Here is a 16315-nt window from a genome sequence, read left to right on the forward strand (position 1 = left end):
AAACGCTTCAACCAGCTTTGTGTAACGGCTGGAAAATCCAGTTCTGTCAAACTTGGATTTTGAGCTGTAGACAAAATTCACTTAATCTTAGTTTTTAGATGAGAATGTAGTAATAAAAAAAAAGCAATTATTTTAAAAAAAATAATCTCTATAATAAAGAAAATGAAACCTTACAGAGTGCAGCCTGGCCAGCAGATAAGAGCTGCTGACCTAAGGTGTCAGATTTTTGTCCCATCTCTACTGCTTTCTCATCTAGTCCAGTTCCAGTTTTTTAATACCTGCTCACTACCTCCCTAACCTTTGAAAAGAACTGGGCTTGAAATGATGTGAGGCATAAAACCTTCACTTCCCAGCTGCTTCAGGCAGTCAGGGCAGCAGGCTCAGAACTGCATCCTCAGTGGCAAGGAGGAGTTGGCTCCCTTCCCCCTGCAGGGCAGAGCCGTGCTGTTTGGGTGCTTGCTGGAGAGTCCCACGGTCTTCAAAGGACAGAGAGGATTTTTCCACTTTCCGTGCCAAGTAAGGCCTTTTTCTTGCGGAGCATCCATGTACGACATTCACAATGTTAGTGTTTAGCACCAAGATCCCTTTCCTGGGAGCGGGAATGCTGTGATCTACACCTGACAGATGTTATAATGAACTCCTGTCTGATCGAACAAAGTTTCTTCAATCATTTCAATCACATTATCTTTGGGATGCAGATGTGAGGTCTCTACAGAAGGAAGCTTGTCCGTGTTGCTTACTGGATCTTGCTGCAAAAAGAAAAAATACAATTTTAACTTCTTAAGCAAGCACGTGTATTGTGTCTGTGCGTAGTCCTTGCGTTTCCTGCATTCCCCTGCTCTCCCAGACAAGCTATACATACCGTGGGGGACTTTGGGGCAAAGTCTTTCTCGCAGACATGTGCTACGATGCCAGCGGCCAGAGCATCACCAAGGACATTGGTCATAGTTCGAAATCGATCCCTAGATGAGAGAGAGCTGTGAGGATGCAGTTGGTGGCCACAGCCAACGTGCCTGGGGTCTTCTATGGCTTTAAAACTTGTCAACCCCCCATCCCTAATGTCTCTACCACTGGTTTTGCTAATGGCAAGTTGAGACGAGTGCAGTATTGCTCTTGCAAATTCAGAGAGAAAATGATCCGTGCGATGTCTGTGTGAGCCCAGTACCATGAAGGTGATGGGGCTTCTTTTGTCTGGTCGCGCTTGTCTTTTTAGTGCATAGACCTGCCTGTGCTCCTTCCCAAACTGAGGCATCATCAGCATTTTTGCTCAACGTGGGGCTGAGCTGCCTCAGCGAGTCATAAAACTCCTTGAGATGCCTCTCAGGGAGGAAATTTTGTTTTTCCAGCCACAGCACCTCTCTTGTTTATCCAAGCACCTCTGAATCAGTAGGAAGTGCCAGCACATGGTGGTGCTGGGTACCCTGCAATGCTGAAAGATTGAACTCGTGTTGTGTTCTGATTTTACAAGTTGCACCTGAAAAGTTACATTTCCTTTTATGTGGAAGAAAGAGAGAAGCAGCCAAGATGCTTGATGCTGTTTCCTCTCTGTCCAGGGTGGCTGCGAAGTACAAATCAGCAACCCACGTGTCAGTTACGTAGAAGTCAGCCTCTACTCTGTACGTGTTTTCACCTAGCTAATTTGCTTCATTTTTATCTTAGTACTTTAAAATGGCACATTTCACAAACTGCGTATGTTTGACTTCGGTTTGTCTGTGACAAGCGTAATCAAGCATCAGTTCTGATGACACATGGGTTTGAGAGAGAAGTTGCTTATTAAATGTGAGAGGGGTTTTGGCTGCATCTGTTCAAGAGCTGACAATCTAATTTTCTGCTATGATTTGGTGTGCAACCAACTCGTACTTTACCTTGTTACTGTTTTGATGTGACATCTATTTCTCTCTCTTCCCTACTTGTGAAAACGCACGTTTCAGAAATAGAAACAGCAAACTGGATGAGCACATATGTAAATTATTACCCGTGGTTTATGGTTTATTCTTGGTTTTGCTGACTGATTTTTTTTTTTTCCTGGAGATCATGCTTTTTTCCTAAACGATTGCACATTTCTACCCCCTTTGTTGCTCTCTTGTTGTTGTTAGCATCTTTCTGGCTGATTTTAATTTCTCCTTGTATGAAGCCAGATACCTTTCACCCTGCCTTACCAACCTTGTTCCTCTTCCAGGGAGAATATTCCACCAAAACAAATACCATACCATCCACCACTTCGCTTTGACTCTTCTGCTGCCCATCCTCCTTTGTTCACAGAAGACTAGGACTTGAGGTATTTTTAGGGAATACATTAACTAGCAGCCTTACACAGTAATGCTTCATGAAGACAAGACTATCCACCCGTTTTCCTCCTTTTCCACCTCTTGGTATGGCGGAAAGTAGCATCCCTTTGATCTCTTAAAAGTATAAATGTACATATGTTTCAGAAAGATAGATTTTGTTACTTATTTGAGACTTCCAACAAAGATGTGTTGTACAATCAGATTGGAATTTAGATAAAAGATTGGGACAAGCTGGTATTTCAAACTGGGAACCCTACTTGAGAGAGCGGCTGAATATCACCACCTCTTCTTCCACTTACCTTAATGAGGTACCAGGCAGTGATGGGCACCTCAGAACAGAAACACTGCAAGTCAAACACTCCTTTAGGAGACCGTTTGCCTATAGTTATCATGGGCTATTTCAAGAAAATAATCGGAAAATGAAGAATCTCACACTTGGCTCCTGGCCTTGTTCTGTGATCTCTTAATGTCTATTTGCCTCCGTGAGAGCTGCTTCAATATGTCACCATGAATTGGGACGTAGCACCCACCCATAACATTGCATCTGGAAAATACTTACAGAGCCCAGTCGACTGCGATGATGAGTGTGATATCGTCGGTCGGCAGCCCAACAGAAGTCAGCACGATGACCATCGTAACGAGTCCGGACTGGGGGATCCCAGCCGCCCCTATGCTTGCTGCTGTTGCTGTTATGCTGCAAAGAGAAGGCAGCTGTGCAGTTATTGCATGTGGGGGTTTTGTTTGGTTGGTTTTTTTGTTTTTTTTTTTAAAAAAGCAAGCATATGGCAAAGTAAGTTAGTCCTGTGTGGAAGGATTGGATTGGATCTGGCTTCTTCCACCTTCCTGCTCCCTAATGCTATCGTGAATCCCTGCCTGTGCACGTCACGGCTGAGGGCTTGCAGCAGGTACTCTTGGCTTTGTGCTTGCACAACACTCCTCTGCGTTCCAGTGTAGGTAGTCCCTGCGTAAAATTGCTAAATATTTGCAGCTGTACTTACTTATTTTTATCTAGATAGGTGCTTTATCTCCCTGCTTATAAAATGAGGATATTCCATTCCTGAAGGGGAGTAAATTATACCTGCACAAACCCTTCTATGCTAAGATAATTCATTGCTGCAGGTATTGACCTGCTCTAGCCGTGCTGTCAGTTCACAGTCTGGCTTTTACCTACAGGCAAAGTCTCTGATCCTGCAGCAAATTCTGTGAGTGCAGAGCCTGAGCTTTCCCTGGTGCACAGTGCAGGGGGCTGGTACACACTGTGCCTTTCCCTATTGCTCAGCTTTCCAGCAAAGTTCACTCTGTGCAGTAGCAAGATCTCTGCCAAATAGGAAAAGTGAGGGAGATTGTTATAATGTCTATAAATATGAATAGAAATAATTCAGCAGCTGCAAAGAAACATTTACCTTATCGTTATAATTTGTCCCAAATCCAAATCATATTCATTGACCTGGGCAATAAAGATAGCAGCAACTGCTTCGTACAGTGCCGTGCCATCCATGTTGATGGTGGCACCGACAGGGAGGACGAATCGTGCCACGCGTCTGTCTATTCCGTTGTTTTCCAGGAGACACTTTAGGGTGATGGGCAGGGTTGCCGAGCTGCAGAACAAGAAATAATCAGTAATTCTCTGCATTGAGCTTTATAAATAGGAATCAACGTAATGGTATAGAAATACAAGTCCTCCTGAGGGCAAATGCAGCAGCGATATCATACAAACTGCTATAGCAATGAAAGTTTCTTCAACTTGTGCTACCTGGGGAATACACATAATGAGCCAAGTAGTCAGTTCGCCGCTGGCCGCAAGGTAAACCGCTCTCTGTGAACAGCTCTGTGCGATGGTTACAGCTTTGTTGTACATCCCCGGTCCCCACGTTAATCCTGCAGCACCTTGAACACTGGTAACGGGGCAGCATCTGCCAGCGCTGGCCGTGCCGGGGTCCAGCCAGACCCCGTTGTTCCTCGTTCGTCTCCCGTGTGCTGCTCGCGTGAGGAGCAGCCGCCTCGGCTCTTGCACCCCCCTGACCTTTTTCTCTTGTTTCCGTCTAGCGCGAAGACGCGAGCTGTCACGCAGGAGTCGGGATAAGGACGTGGAGGAAGAAGACGGAGTGGAAGAAGGGAAACGAACGCAACGAAAGAAGTCGCTGGGATTGCGATGGGCTCTTGGAGGCAGGGACCGCTTTTCTGAAAGGAGTTGGCTGCTGCGCGTAGCGCGGTGGCCTCCAGCCCCCGGCACAGAGCGCATGGCTGGGACAAGGAGCAGAGTGCTCCCACCGTCCTCTCCGTAACAGCTCTCCCAGCTTGCTCAGCTGGCTGCAGAGCAGAGAGGAAGGAGAAAGCCTGATGGAGACCCAAATTCAGGAGGAGATCAAGTAGTTAAGAGTAGCAGCAGAGACCTGGAGCAGTGGGTGCTGGGTTTATTGGGATTATGTGAGGAAGCAACATTAGGGAGGCCAGAAAAACCCTTTGCCTAGTCAAATATTTTCTAAGAAAATATTTTAATTTGCATGTCTTCCGGAAAGGATGCTGGTTTCTGATGTAAAGCTTCTTCATTGTTATAAAGAATGTTTTCCAATGAAAATAAAATAGATAAAAAGAATCTAAAATTATAAAATCTTACCAAAGTAGACAACACTTTTCTTTGGAGGAGTTTGGGATACACAGGCATTGATTTAAGATTTTCAGTAAAGTGTTCAGAAGAGCTTTTGATGTTTTCAGTTAAAACCCAGGATCATAATCTCACCCTGTTCTATAAAGCACCTACAACAGTCCTATTCTGAATTCTTTGAAAGAAAACTGACTGCAGCAATTAAAAGCACACACACAAACAAACAAACATTGCTGCTTTGCTCTGGGAAAACCCCAGGAGAGGGAGAGCGGAAGATAAATGCAAGCTGGCCGGGTCTGAAGATGCATTGAGGCTTTTCCCACTGCGGACCAGGGCAGTGCCAAGCATCCCACTAACTACTAAAACTAGAAGCGATCTCATTTGAAATAGTGCTGGAGCATAATTTTTCTTTGTCTGAATTATACCTGTTCTCCCACAGCTTGCCGGGCCATGCACACAGCCACGTCTCCCTTGACTAAACCAGATACCTTCTCAGCTGTATCAGCATATTTCAGCCATGGTTTCATACCTGGACGATGTAGCTAAGGCAATCAGCAAGGCTTGCAGTATCCCCTGAATGAAAGCAAAGGGGTTTTTCTTGGTGATGACCATAAAAAGCAGAGGTAAGAGAACGAGTCCATGGATGACTAGCCCTGACACTACTGTAATGGCATATAGTCCCAGTTTCTGTCCTATAACTGATGGATCTCCCATCTCGAGGATCTTTCCAGCGATGAGAAATACGATGCCAAAGGGGAAGTACCTGCAAAGAATAAGCATAAAAAATTATTTATGAGGATGCAGCAATCATTGAAGCACTACATGACAGTCATTACAGTATTTGGTACCATGTGGTACAGTCATACGAAAATAAATCCAATGCTCACAATAGATATTTGTAGACGCGTTACCATTAGATAGCAAGCAAGAAAATAACTGATTCAATCAAAAACAGATTTACCAAACTGCCATTGAGACAATTTTCATAACTGCTTCATTCAGACACTGGCACACATTAACCAGCGGTGTTCCTCGCTCGCCCATTTTTCCCAGGAGAAGTCCTGCAACCAAGCACATTGGTTTATATTAATAGTACCACGGGAGCAGCATGTGTCATGCTGAGTGTCTTGAGGCTCTGGTGGTCACAAAATGGGTTTCACTGGGCAAACTCATAGCAGGTCAGACTTAATACAGATTTCCTCATGTCTTATGGGTCCCGGTAATTCTCTGCTCCAAGTAAACACAAGCATCTAGCCTTTTCTCAAAAAAACTGCACCAAACACAAATCCAGAATACGGATTATTCCTTGCACAGATAACTGATAAACTCTTTACTGCTTCTCAGTACTGGAAGAGCCACCTCTCAGGGTGGATAAGCTGTCTTTTTGCTATTTGGTAATACAAGAATAATGTAGCTCCAGAAAGAAAAATTTATTTTTTTAAAAGGACAAAGCTCAGTGGGGTTATATATAGCTGAGGATGTGATGACATGTTGCATCCGTGCCCTTGCTCTGGAGTGAAAAAAGCCACATGCCACGTCTGCCACTCGAATGAGCTTCTTCGGAAGTGCTCAGATTTTCCCGCTCCCCACGGGTGCTGGTGGTTCTCGGTTCCCTTGTGGAACGGGCTGTGCTGGCTGCTGACCAGCTATTTCATGCAGGTGGCTTTGTCGGTGGCTCACAGGCTGTACCGTGGTGGTGACGACACGTGCAGCTGTACAATAATGTGTCAGGAAGGATCCAACTGAGTTGCTTAGATACAGGAATTAAGCCTCCAGTATTAATTCTGGTTTTTCTTTTGATGTTGTTGTATTAACCTAATTCCAGTCTACTTTTCTGTTGAAGGAATACTAGAGCAGAAATACATGAAAGGTTAGAGGGGTTATGGTGCTTTTTGGTCTGCCAGCACAAAATTGGCCAGTGCTAAATCCCATTGCTTTCACTGGCGAGGAGGTTTCCCAGGTACCCATTGAGCAAAAGAAAAATGAGTCTTTGAGTATTTGCCTGTCTAGTTTCCAGCCCTGTGCATGTCCTTTCTGTGTGGTCCCATTAGCGAAAATGACTTCTGAAGCACTGTACAAGTGTCTTCTTTAGCTTGGAAAAGGAGAATATAGTCAGATCTTGTCTTGTCCCTCTCATCCCTCTTCAGTCTTCAGGACTGAGGACTCCTAGAGACCCTTGGCACGTAGTTGGATCTCTTGGCTTGCTCAGAAGAGAGATGAGATCATGTCACCTTTGCCAGGACTTTCAGAAATGAGACAAAGCTTGGCATATTTAAATCTCAGCTCTGTTGATAGTCATCCAGTATTTGGTGGCTATAACAGCTGGTTTGAAAGAAATCCATTTCTCTTCAGGTCCTATGGACAGCTGATTTGGAAAAGATCACCCTAGCAAATGGACAGCTGATTTCAAGTAACTTTAAATCTCTGCCCTTTTACGGATTTCAGAGGCAACAGAAAGGGCTGGAGATGCTTGGTGTCGGTGAAGGGATCGCTGGACCTGTAGTAGCTGTGTGGGGTTACCATCCACAGCAAAGACACTCTGGGTAGCCAGCGGGCACTGCATGGACACCTTGGACTCAGCCCTGCAAAATGTCTCATTTTGGTATTGGACACAAATACCCTTTGCTGAGATCTCAGCCAGCTTTCACCTGGCCTCCCCCGCCTTGCTGCAAGGAGGAGCTGATCCCCGTTTCCCATGGCACAGAGCTGTGTTGCCTGGCCTTCCCTGTCCCTCTCCTGGTTTCTGCCAGGCAAACCCCATTAATTCAACCTCTCCTCGCAGGTAAAGCTTCCCACAGATGTACAAATGCCCTTTTCCAGGCTACGTGTCCCCGGTGCGGGTGATGCTCTGCCAGTCTGCGGCTTCATGGAGCTCTAATCCATCCCGTGCAAAACCCGGGGAGTGCAGGTGGGTGGCCGGGGCTGGCTCCGGTGATCTCCCGCTGCGTCCTAACTCGGTGCTGATCCTCACTCCCACGCTGGCAGGGTGTGGGGAGGTGGTAATCTCAGAAGAGAAAAGCAGCTTCTCCTCACTTGTTTGGCTGGGCTGGAGGAGGGCATATGTCCTGCAAGCAGGTCCCTGAGCGTCCGTGGTCTGCAGATGGTGTTGGTCACTGAGACAGGAGTCTGCCATAGACATCTCTTTTGTCTGTGAGGATCTCTGAGTGGGTCTGTCTCTGCCTGGTCTCACCGTGGCCATCTCCTCCAGGCACTCCCTGTATTGTAGCCTTTAAAACTGGCTGCTCCCCCCGGCTCTGACGGCAGTCTGGTGTGCTCCAGTGCTTTGCTGGCTACGCTGCTCCCACCCCTCAAATCCTCTAATTGGCTTTTTGGTTCCTTATACACTAAGGTCAAGCTCCTTGCCCTCACCTCTTAATCTACACGTAATCCTGCCCCCATGCTCATCTCATCGCCTCCTACTCTTTTTCCCTCCCGATTCCTCCCTTTCTCACTCAGCCTTGCACCCCGTGTCCTTCTATCTTACGCTTTGAGTCAGCTCCAAGTTCCTCCTTCCCTTGACTTTCTCCCCTTTAAACCTTATTCTTCCCTAACCCTTGCACGTTCTCTCCATCCAACCTCTGCTCCTTCTTCCTTCCTGAAATTGCTGCCGAGCACCTTGTCCATGCGGGATTGCAAACTATTCAACATAAGAAGCTTTCTTACCTTCTTCAGAAAGTCCTGTTATAAATTTCCATACATTTGTGACAGGCACTAAGTCTGACCCAGCTTTCACCTGCTGCCTGGTCAGGGAGTTTGAACACTGCCAGCGTGAAGGGTTTGGACTGTTTGTAACGAGCCGTGTCCCGGGTAGCCTCTGCAAAAGTTACAACTCGCTTCAGCAGACTTCATAAAAAGGACCCTCCAGCTTATGTGACAATTTGAAAACCCCTCAGGACCTGTGTTTGGGCTGTGAAGGCTCATACAGAAAATACGGGGAGAAAACAGCCTTCTTGGTGCCTAACACCTTTTTTGAGCTCCGTTACGGACAGTACTGACGAAGGTGTTGGTACAAGCTCCGTGCTGTGCCTGGTTCCCCAGGGACTTGAGCAGTTTGAGCTAAAATAACCTCATCCCTCTGAGCATCCCTACCTCAGTTTACAGCACAGTGGCCACAGCAGTTACCACCCTGGCTCGCAACCGCCACCGAACAGCCCTGCAAGGTGGGTTGGGGCGCAGCGCAGAGCCCCGTTCTCTACTGAGCAGGTACCTATCGTTGCTGAGAAGATGACGATTCCCAAGACGTTCATCTCATTGCTGGTCCCGGGCAGAGTCCTGTAGGTCATCTCAGGCGACGGCGTCAGCTCGAGGAACACAGGCCGATGAATTTCAGGGTTTTCATCATCGGGTGCAAAGTAAATAAAACTGAGAGATTTTCCTGGGATCTTTGGAAAGCCGGGAGACTTCACCACTGGGACAAGAACAGTTCGATACTGGAACAAAAGCAAAGCAGTGAGGTTAGTGTCCTGTTGGCAACGGACTCCATCCTGCTCTGAACACAGAGGGAAAGCCGTCACTGGGCCAGGTGGGCCTGGAGGTTCAAAGTTTGTTTTTCAGGCAGTAAAAAGCTGGTGAAAAGAAGAGAAGCAAGAAACAGGCAAGGGGAACTGTAGTTGTTCCCTGCAGACTTCAACACAGCCATCCTCGAGCAGGACTGCACTTCTCTGGACAGACACATGGCATTTGTGAGTCAGGTCCCTGCAGGATCCCGGTGCAGCACCGGGTAGCGTTGCGGTCCCCGTGGAGAGGCCCCTTCACCCCCCATCCCTCTCCTTCTGGGGGCTTTACAGATGCTTTCCCAAGGCCGTGAGTTTGCTCATTTTCCCTTCTCCCCTCCACCCCACGTGGCCCCTTCTCAGTCTCTCCCCTTCGTCCACGCCAACCTTTCCTTCAAGCTTTCCTTCCCCACGCCTGCTGCCTGCCCACCCCTCCGCCTCTGCTCCCCGATCCCCAGGGACTGGGAAGCCCCCGCACAAGAGCGGGGTCCGAGGGAAGAGACGTTGTGCTGCTGTTGTACGGGGAGCCCTCCCAGGCAGAGGGCAGGCGGGGGTGTCCCTGAGGGTCCGTGCCCGCACCAGCACCCTCCCCTCTTTGGGTGCCTGCCCTGGGGTGAGCAGAAAGCAGCTGGGGAGCAGGCAGGGTGGGGAGAGGGAAGGGAAGGGGCTTGTGTCCAGGCTGTGGGTGGGGAAGAGCCCCCAGACAGGGACAGCAGCCTCCTCTGGAGCCCAGCACCGTCCCGGCCACCTGTGGTGGTGGAGCTTGGTGAACTCACCTGCTGGAATGAAGCTTCGATCAGGTTAGAAGGAAACATGTTTCTGTAAGAGAGCAATTGCGCAGGGGTTAAAGTGCGTTGCGAGAACGCGGGGAACAACCTGGGAAGCACCTCTGGGGGGCACGAGGCCAAGAGGACCATTACAGCCAACACCAGCTTGACGTCCTCTTTGCAAGCTGAGGGCAAAGACAGGCTGGAAGGTGAACGAGGAGCAGGACTCTGAATCACGTGTAAACTGGACTCACAGAAAGCCAGAGGTTGGGATGGACATCTGCCGTCTCCAGCCCCCTGCTCAGAGCAGGACCACCTGCAAAGCTGGAGCAGGATGCTCAGAGCCTTGTCCGGTCAATTGAACGCCTCCGGACATGGAGATTCTCCCCCAGCCTTGGGTCTGTGCTGCACCCCCCTCCACAGTTAACCCTCATCCACTGCTTTAATCCAGCCTTGGGCCAATTCCTCCTCATTTTTACCTTGCAAAGCCCAAGGAGCTGCAGGGTTTGGCATGTCATGGCTGAGGCTGCAAAGGGAGAACCGCTGAGCTTTGCAGGGAATTTAATTCTGCCTGTTCTCTGCCGCCGCACCCCTCTTTGCTGGTGGCTCTGGGAGGAGAGCAAGGGGAGTGACAGAGTGGCCAGAGGGACGTGTGTGGGGAGAAATGAACCCCGTGTCGCCGGGCTGGGAGGTACCAGTGCCTGGTCAGCGTGGCCAGCAGTACTCCTGTTCCTCTTGAGATCTCAATACCTCCCGGGAACTCAGTGCCCTGTGGGAAAACCTTGTCTGTGAAACGCCATCGTAAACTTGGCTCCTCCTGCAATCCTGTGATGTACCTGATTAAATCCAGTAACGCATCAGCGGAGCTGAGCACCACTTTCCCCACAGAGTAGTCATCCTTCTGGGCAGCTGCGCCGGGGTGGATGCTGACCACGAGGATGATCCCGACAGTCACTGCCATGAAGGTTGTCCAAAGGTAGTAGGTGATGGTGATCATCCCCATCTTCCCGCAGGCCTTGGAGTCCATCGTGGCCAGCCCGGACATGAGGCTACAGCAGAAAAGATTGTGGTCAGTGTCTGCTCCCAAAACTGCACAAGATGCATCTGATGGGCAAAATCTCCAAGGTGAGAGAAGCTTCCATAGATTTTTTTTTTTAACCAATGCTTGAGGGCATCACCAAGCACTTGCACATTGGTTTGCCTGTGCCCACAGGATCTCATGCCCAGGACGGGCTTGTGGCAACCCAGGCTGAGCTGCAAAGGGCAGGAGACACCTCTCTGAGTACCTTTTCAAGGTCTGGCCGTGTTTTCTGTTTTCTCCAGGGGATAAGAAATGAATATTCATAGTGTATTTTGATGGTGAATAACTAACACTGCTCTTTTTTTTTGTGATGCTGTTCTCTTAAATCTCCGACACCCTGTGCTGCTGCTGCATGTCACTGTGAACAGCAAAGAAAGGTATTAGCAAGGTTTATAAAATCCTGGTGGGGACGGACCCCACTCCCCCAAGGAGAGAGTCGCTGGTTCAGACTTCATGTACGTGTAAGCTTTCCTAAGAAGTAGCCCATAAGCTACTTTTAAACAAAACTGGACTAAAAATAGAGAGGGTATTACAGGCTGCACCAGCAGGGAGAGCTGGCCGGTGGCAGTGCCGGCACTGGGGGCAAATGGGAGTGTTTGGGGGCTGCAGCGTGCCGCATGTACACGCAGACCTGCACCAAGCTCCTGGCCACTGTTTTTCACTGCTCCAGCTCCTCCAGGGCCCTGCAGAGCCCTGGCTAAGCCTGCCGGCGGTGTTTGGCAGTTGCCCGATGACCCCCAGGTGGAACGTGATGGAGACAGATGCTGCAAGGGTTAATGCCATGCTTGGGGACATACCAGGGATGGGTGGTTGAGGTGGTGGCCAGCCCACGGATCCCCTCCAGCAGCCACGTGTCCGGGAGCTGAGATTTGGGGAAGCTCAAGAGGGGCCACAAAAGCAACACGGAGGTGGGTGACGCTTTCCAGTGTGAGGCTTTGGGATCTCCAGAGCTGAGCCCCAACCTGGACAAATCCATCCCCAGAGCATGCCTGGTCCCCTCTGGGACGACGCATAGAGGGAAGATGCCACTTCACCATCATTCAGTAATTAAATAAGAAAAAAGCCTGGTTCAATTCAACATGCAAGAAAAAATCCTGGGAGCCCTGCACAGACCCTGCGCCTGCAGGCAGGAGAGCGGTCGGCTGGGACAACCCAGCATCACTGAGCTGCAAGGAGGGCTGAGAGCACCCTGAGAGTGAAGGAAAACTCAGGCAGCGCATCTGGGAAGGGGGTGTGAAATACCGGAGGGGAAAAGAAAGCCGATCTGCAAGGGCTGATACTGAAAAGGCCAAGTGTGGCCAGGATAGAGACCACACTGCTCCCAAAAATAAACCAAAGGCAAATGGCACAGCAAGCAAACTCTGAAAAAAAAATAGAAAGTGACACATCCTCAAGGGAATGAAGAGCTAATTGTTGTTTGGGTATTTCTAATGAGCACGTGCGGGCAATTGTCTAAAATACATAAATCCATGTAAGCTTTTCAAGACCTTGCTTGGACTTGAGAGTGACTCTATCAGCTCTGTTTCTTATTTCTAGATCTGGACGGGCTGATAAAAGTGGGATTTGTGAACAGATGCAACATTGAGGGATGCTTGTGGTTTCCACCTAAACTTTCTCAAAACCCTCTAAATAAGGAAATCTGCTTTGAGTTTAAACAGCTGCCCATCATCAACCACCCATGGATTGTCCCAGCAGTGCCAGCTGGTGGGGCCCAAGAAAAAAGGAAACACCCCAGCCAGTGCAGGTGTCTGACCAGGGTGCAGGTGTCTACCAAATCCAGGTGAGTATTTGTCCCAGCCTATTGCTGGGAAATCATGGGGTTTGATGGATACCAAGCTAGGGGATGCTGCTTGGTTGCTGGCTGCTTGGGACTGGGGTTATTCTCACCCCAGGCAGTTTTGGGGTGATCTCCTGAATGGGGGATCATGGGGAGATCTCCTCAATGTGATGGAGAGATGGTACTTTAGAAGCAGAAGGTGCTTTCTTACCTAGAGGTGATCAAGGGCAGGATCAGCATCTTCAACATCCTCATGAGGAGCTCTCCAGGAAAGGAAAAGTACTGCTTCTCCTGCACATAGAGCAGAGCCGTTGTGTCAGGTGGGAGCTGAGAAATGGACACTGATCACGGGCTGAGGGCTCAAACCTGATATATTTGCCTTTTTCCCAACCGGACCCAGCTCTGAGCTTGGTTCCAAGCTGGCAGCCATTCCTTGCAGCACTCGGAGACGCTGTTTGGCTGTCCCTTGCTGGGAGCTGGGTCAGGAATGGGAAATATTGGCCGTGTGGGAAACCTGGCTGTGAACCGGAGAGGGGCATGTGGGGCTGGTCCTCTCCTAAAAACACCCTTGGGTCCATCACCTAGGGAATGGTCCCCACGGCCCCACCACTGGCTCCTCCTGAATGTCATTGCACTTGTAATCGGGGAGCAGAGGCTCGACTGCATGTGCAAAAGCGCCCCGAAGCTGTCGGGTACAGCCCGGTGCCGGCAGCAAAAGGTGGCAATACCTTGTGGCTGCAAATGGCAAAGGCGAGCTCAGGGAGAGCCCAGGTGTCTGCCCCATCTGTGGTCCAGCCTCACGGTTCACCACGGGAGGTTTCCACCCCGCGGCATCCGTCCACCCCCACGCTCCTCGCATGGGCGTGGGGAAGGGCTGCCTGGAGTGGGACCCCCAAAGCCTGGATCCCACAGCCATGACCAAGGGAAGGGTGAGGGGTCTGCGAGACCAGCAGCCAGCATCCCTCCCTCCGTCCACCGTCGCTCAGTCCATCTCTCCATCCACCATCCTTGCGGCTGCTGAGTTCCTTCCATGCCTCCATCCATCCGTCCCTCACTCCATCAATCCATCCGTCCACCTTCCCTCCCTCCCAGCCCCCAGTCTTTCACTGTGCTGCTGTAGAGGTGTCAGGGACGGATCTGAGATGGCCCCAAGCCAAGCAGGTGCTTTTCATTACTCCAAAGTAATTAACACCGCTGGGCTTTGAGGGATGCCAAGGCAAACTATTAAAATAAATGCTCCACACTGCTGTCCCTGCACTAACCCATCCGTGTGGCCTAACCGTGGCTGATTTCCCCAGGGAGCTCATGTAGAGTGAAGCTACAATGGGTCTAGCTGGGTGCGAGGAGTAATAGCAAATTTGAACAGCATCTTATTTGTCAGTGGGTTTCTCAGCTTTGTGACGCTTTCCCATCACAGGGAGGAAAGCAGGGACCGGCTGCTTCCCCAGCCCCTCATCTGTGGCACGGATTTTGGGACAAAAGTCTCTAATGGGGAGAAGTGGCTGCCGGGGACCACATGCAGGGCTGTGGCAACAGGACAGGACAGGACTGTGGCTGAGGGTGGACGAACTCGGTGCATGGCTGGACGAGGGGCAGGAGTCCGGGGGCTCTACCAGCCTCAAGCCCGGTGTGGGCGGCTGCCGAGCTCTCACAGGCACACGCACCAGGATGCAGGGAGATTACACACGGCTTCAATTAAGTAACAAGATCATCCCCGCTGCGGGTGGTGATGCTGAAGGGCGTAATTGAAGTGACAAGACTTTGCTAAATCCTAGTGGGTGACACGGGGATGTTCCAGCATCAGCCAAGCTCTCCCTGAAGCAGCATCCCCCGTCCCAGGCTCAGCCAGCCCGGCCAAAGATCAGGGCTGAGCCATAGCCAAGATGCCCAACGTCATTAAAGCCGCGGGGATTTCAGCACGGTGACATTTAACAGCACAATGCTCCTAGAAAGCGCTGCGCAAACGCACCTTTTAGGCGCATTTTCTCCAATGCTTTTGTCTCCAAGGGTCCTCAGAGGAAGGTGACCCCTGGAAGCCCCCCAGGCTCACCACCAGCCCCATATTTATTTGCTGGGCCTTCTCCAGAGAGTGGAAACGTGCCTTGGTTGAGCATCTGTGCAGCCTCTGGGTAGAGTAACAGGAGGAGCTCATCCCTCGGACCCCAGTGCTGCTGTTTGTGTTGGGGGAGCCTGTTACCGCTCACCCAGGAGGCGAGCATCCATTCCCCCCTTTGCCATCCCCACCGACCTGAAGTCTCCTGCAGCCCCACAGGGTCTGTCCCGGAGCCCCCCACTCCCAGTGGAGGGAGGCAGGATTTGTCCTGCAGCTTTGGCATTTGTTGGCAGCTTTTTGGTCAAAAAAGAAAAAAAGAAAGCCACGGGGAGAAACCTGCCCTGAGGGGTGGTTTCCTTGGGCAGGAGCCTTTGCTTTTGGGGCTGTGCCCATCTGGGGCCCTTGATGGTGCTGTCTTGCTGGCACCAGGGCTGGTTGCCCCAACTGCCCTGCTCCATCCCCCTTGCTCCCGTCCCCATCCCAGCCAGGCTTACCAGCTCCGTCAGCTCCAGCGCCCGCAGCAGGAACCCCAGGAGGCACCCGGTGGCAACCGACAGCATCGATAGGGTCAAGAGGCCATTTTTACGCCAGAAAGCCGCTACCCACTTCCAGATGTGCAGGAAGGTCGTGGACAGCGAGTTCAGCAAAGCTCTCCTGACCCGCTCCCACATGGTCATCCTCAGCCACCCAGGCGATGCCCCTCAGAGCAGCTCCCAGCCCCGTTCATCGCCCTGGGCACCACTGTGCCGACGGATCCCTGCCCTTTGCCGGGAGCCGAGCACGCCAGCGGCTAATCTCCAGGACCAAAAGCTTCAGGGCTATTTGGGAGCCTTTCCCATAATGGAAAGTGACGTCTTCAACTGATTAATCTGGGCTTGGCATCCTGCCGGTGCTGGTGCCGAACCCTCCCACGTTAACCCTCCACCCCCGGGATCGGGGCCGCGTGCGGCAGGCTGAGAGCAGGGATTCAGCCCCAGAACTCCCTTCCCGTCACGGTTCCTGATCCAAAAGGATATAGGTCCTGCCAATGGAGGCTGCCACAGGATTTGTGCTCCCACTGGCTGCTAGTGCACCGCCTTCCTACCCCACATCTGTAAGGGCTTCGCAAGCGCAAAGCTTGCAAAGGAAGACTGTTTCCCAGTTAATGGAAGAATTTCCTGTGGCGATCTGCACAGACTGTCAGCCCAAGGCACCGACAGATGATGCTGAATGTGCCCACAGGAATATCTACCCCAACAGGTCCGACCCCCC

The 16315-nt window shown here is 50.7% G+C and overlaps 1 protein-coding gene across 1 annotated transcript; it reads right to left on the minus strand.

Annotated features, from left to right (window-relative positions):
* Positions 1–611: 611 nt before the first annotated feature.
* On the minus strand, positions 612–15908 carry LOC115349121 (excitatory amino acid transporter 5-like). Its single transcript, XM_030032918.2, has 11 exons — positions 15559–15908; positions 13223–13302; positions 10990–11202; positions 10163–10205; positions 9101–9323; positions 5855–5954; positions 5423–5656; positions 3692–3886; positions 2848–2982; positions 863–962; positions 612–749 (listed from the first exon to the last, which is right to left on the minus strand). Exons 1-11 carry the CDS (start codon positions 15739–15741, stop codon positions 612–614), a joined length of 1644 nt encoding a protein of 547 aa, XP_029888778.1. The 5' UTR covers positions 15742–15908.
* Positions 15909–16315: the final 407 nt, after the last annotated feature.

The sequence above is a fragment of the Aquila chrysaetos genome, chromosome 12 (assembly GCF_900496995.4).
Source record: "Aquila chrysaetos chrysaetos chromosome 12, bAquChr1.4, whole genome shotgun sequence".
Lineage (NCBI taxonomy): Eukaryota > Metazoa > Chordata > Aves > Accipitriformes > Accipitridae > Aquila > Aquila chrysaetos.

What these genes read in the sequence shown, in the direction of transcription:
- LOC115349121 (XM_030032918.2), bottom strand. Translation starts at nt 15,741, where the DNA reads ATGACCATGTGGGAGCGGGTCAGGAGAGCTTTGCTGAACTCGCTGTCC. An exon ending in CTGCCCTTGATCACCTCTAG is followed by an intron (nt 11,203 to 13,222) that starts GTAAGAAAGCAC and finishes TTTCTGCTGTAG; the next exon opens with CCTCATGTCCGGGCTGGCCA. An exon ending in GCCTTAGCTACATCGTCCAG is followed by an intron (nt 3,887 to 5,422) that starts GTATGAAACCAT and finishes CTTGTTCTGCAG; the next exon opens with CTCGGCAACCCTGCCCATCA.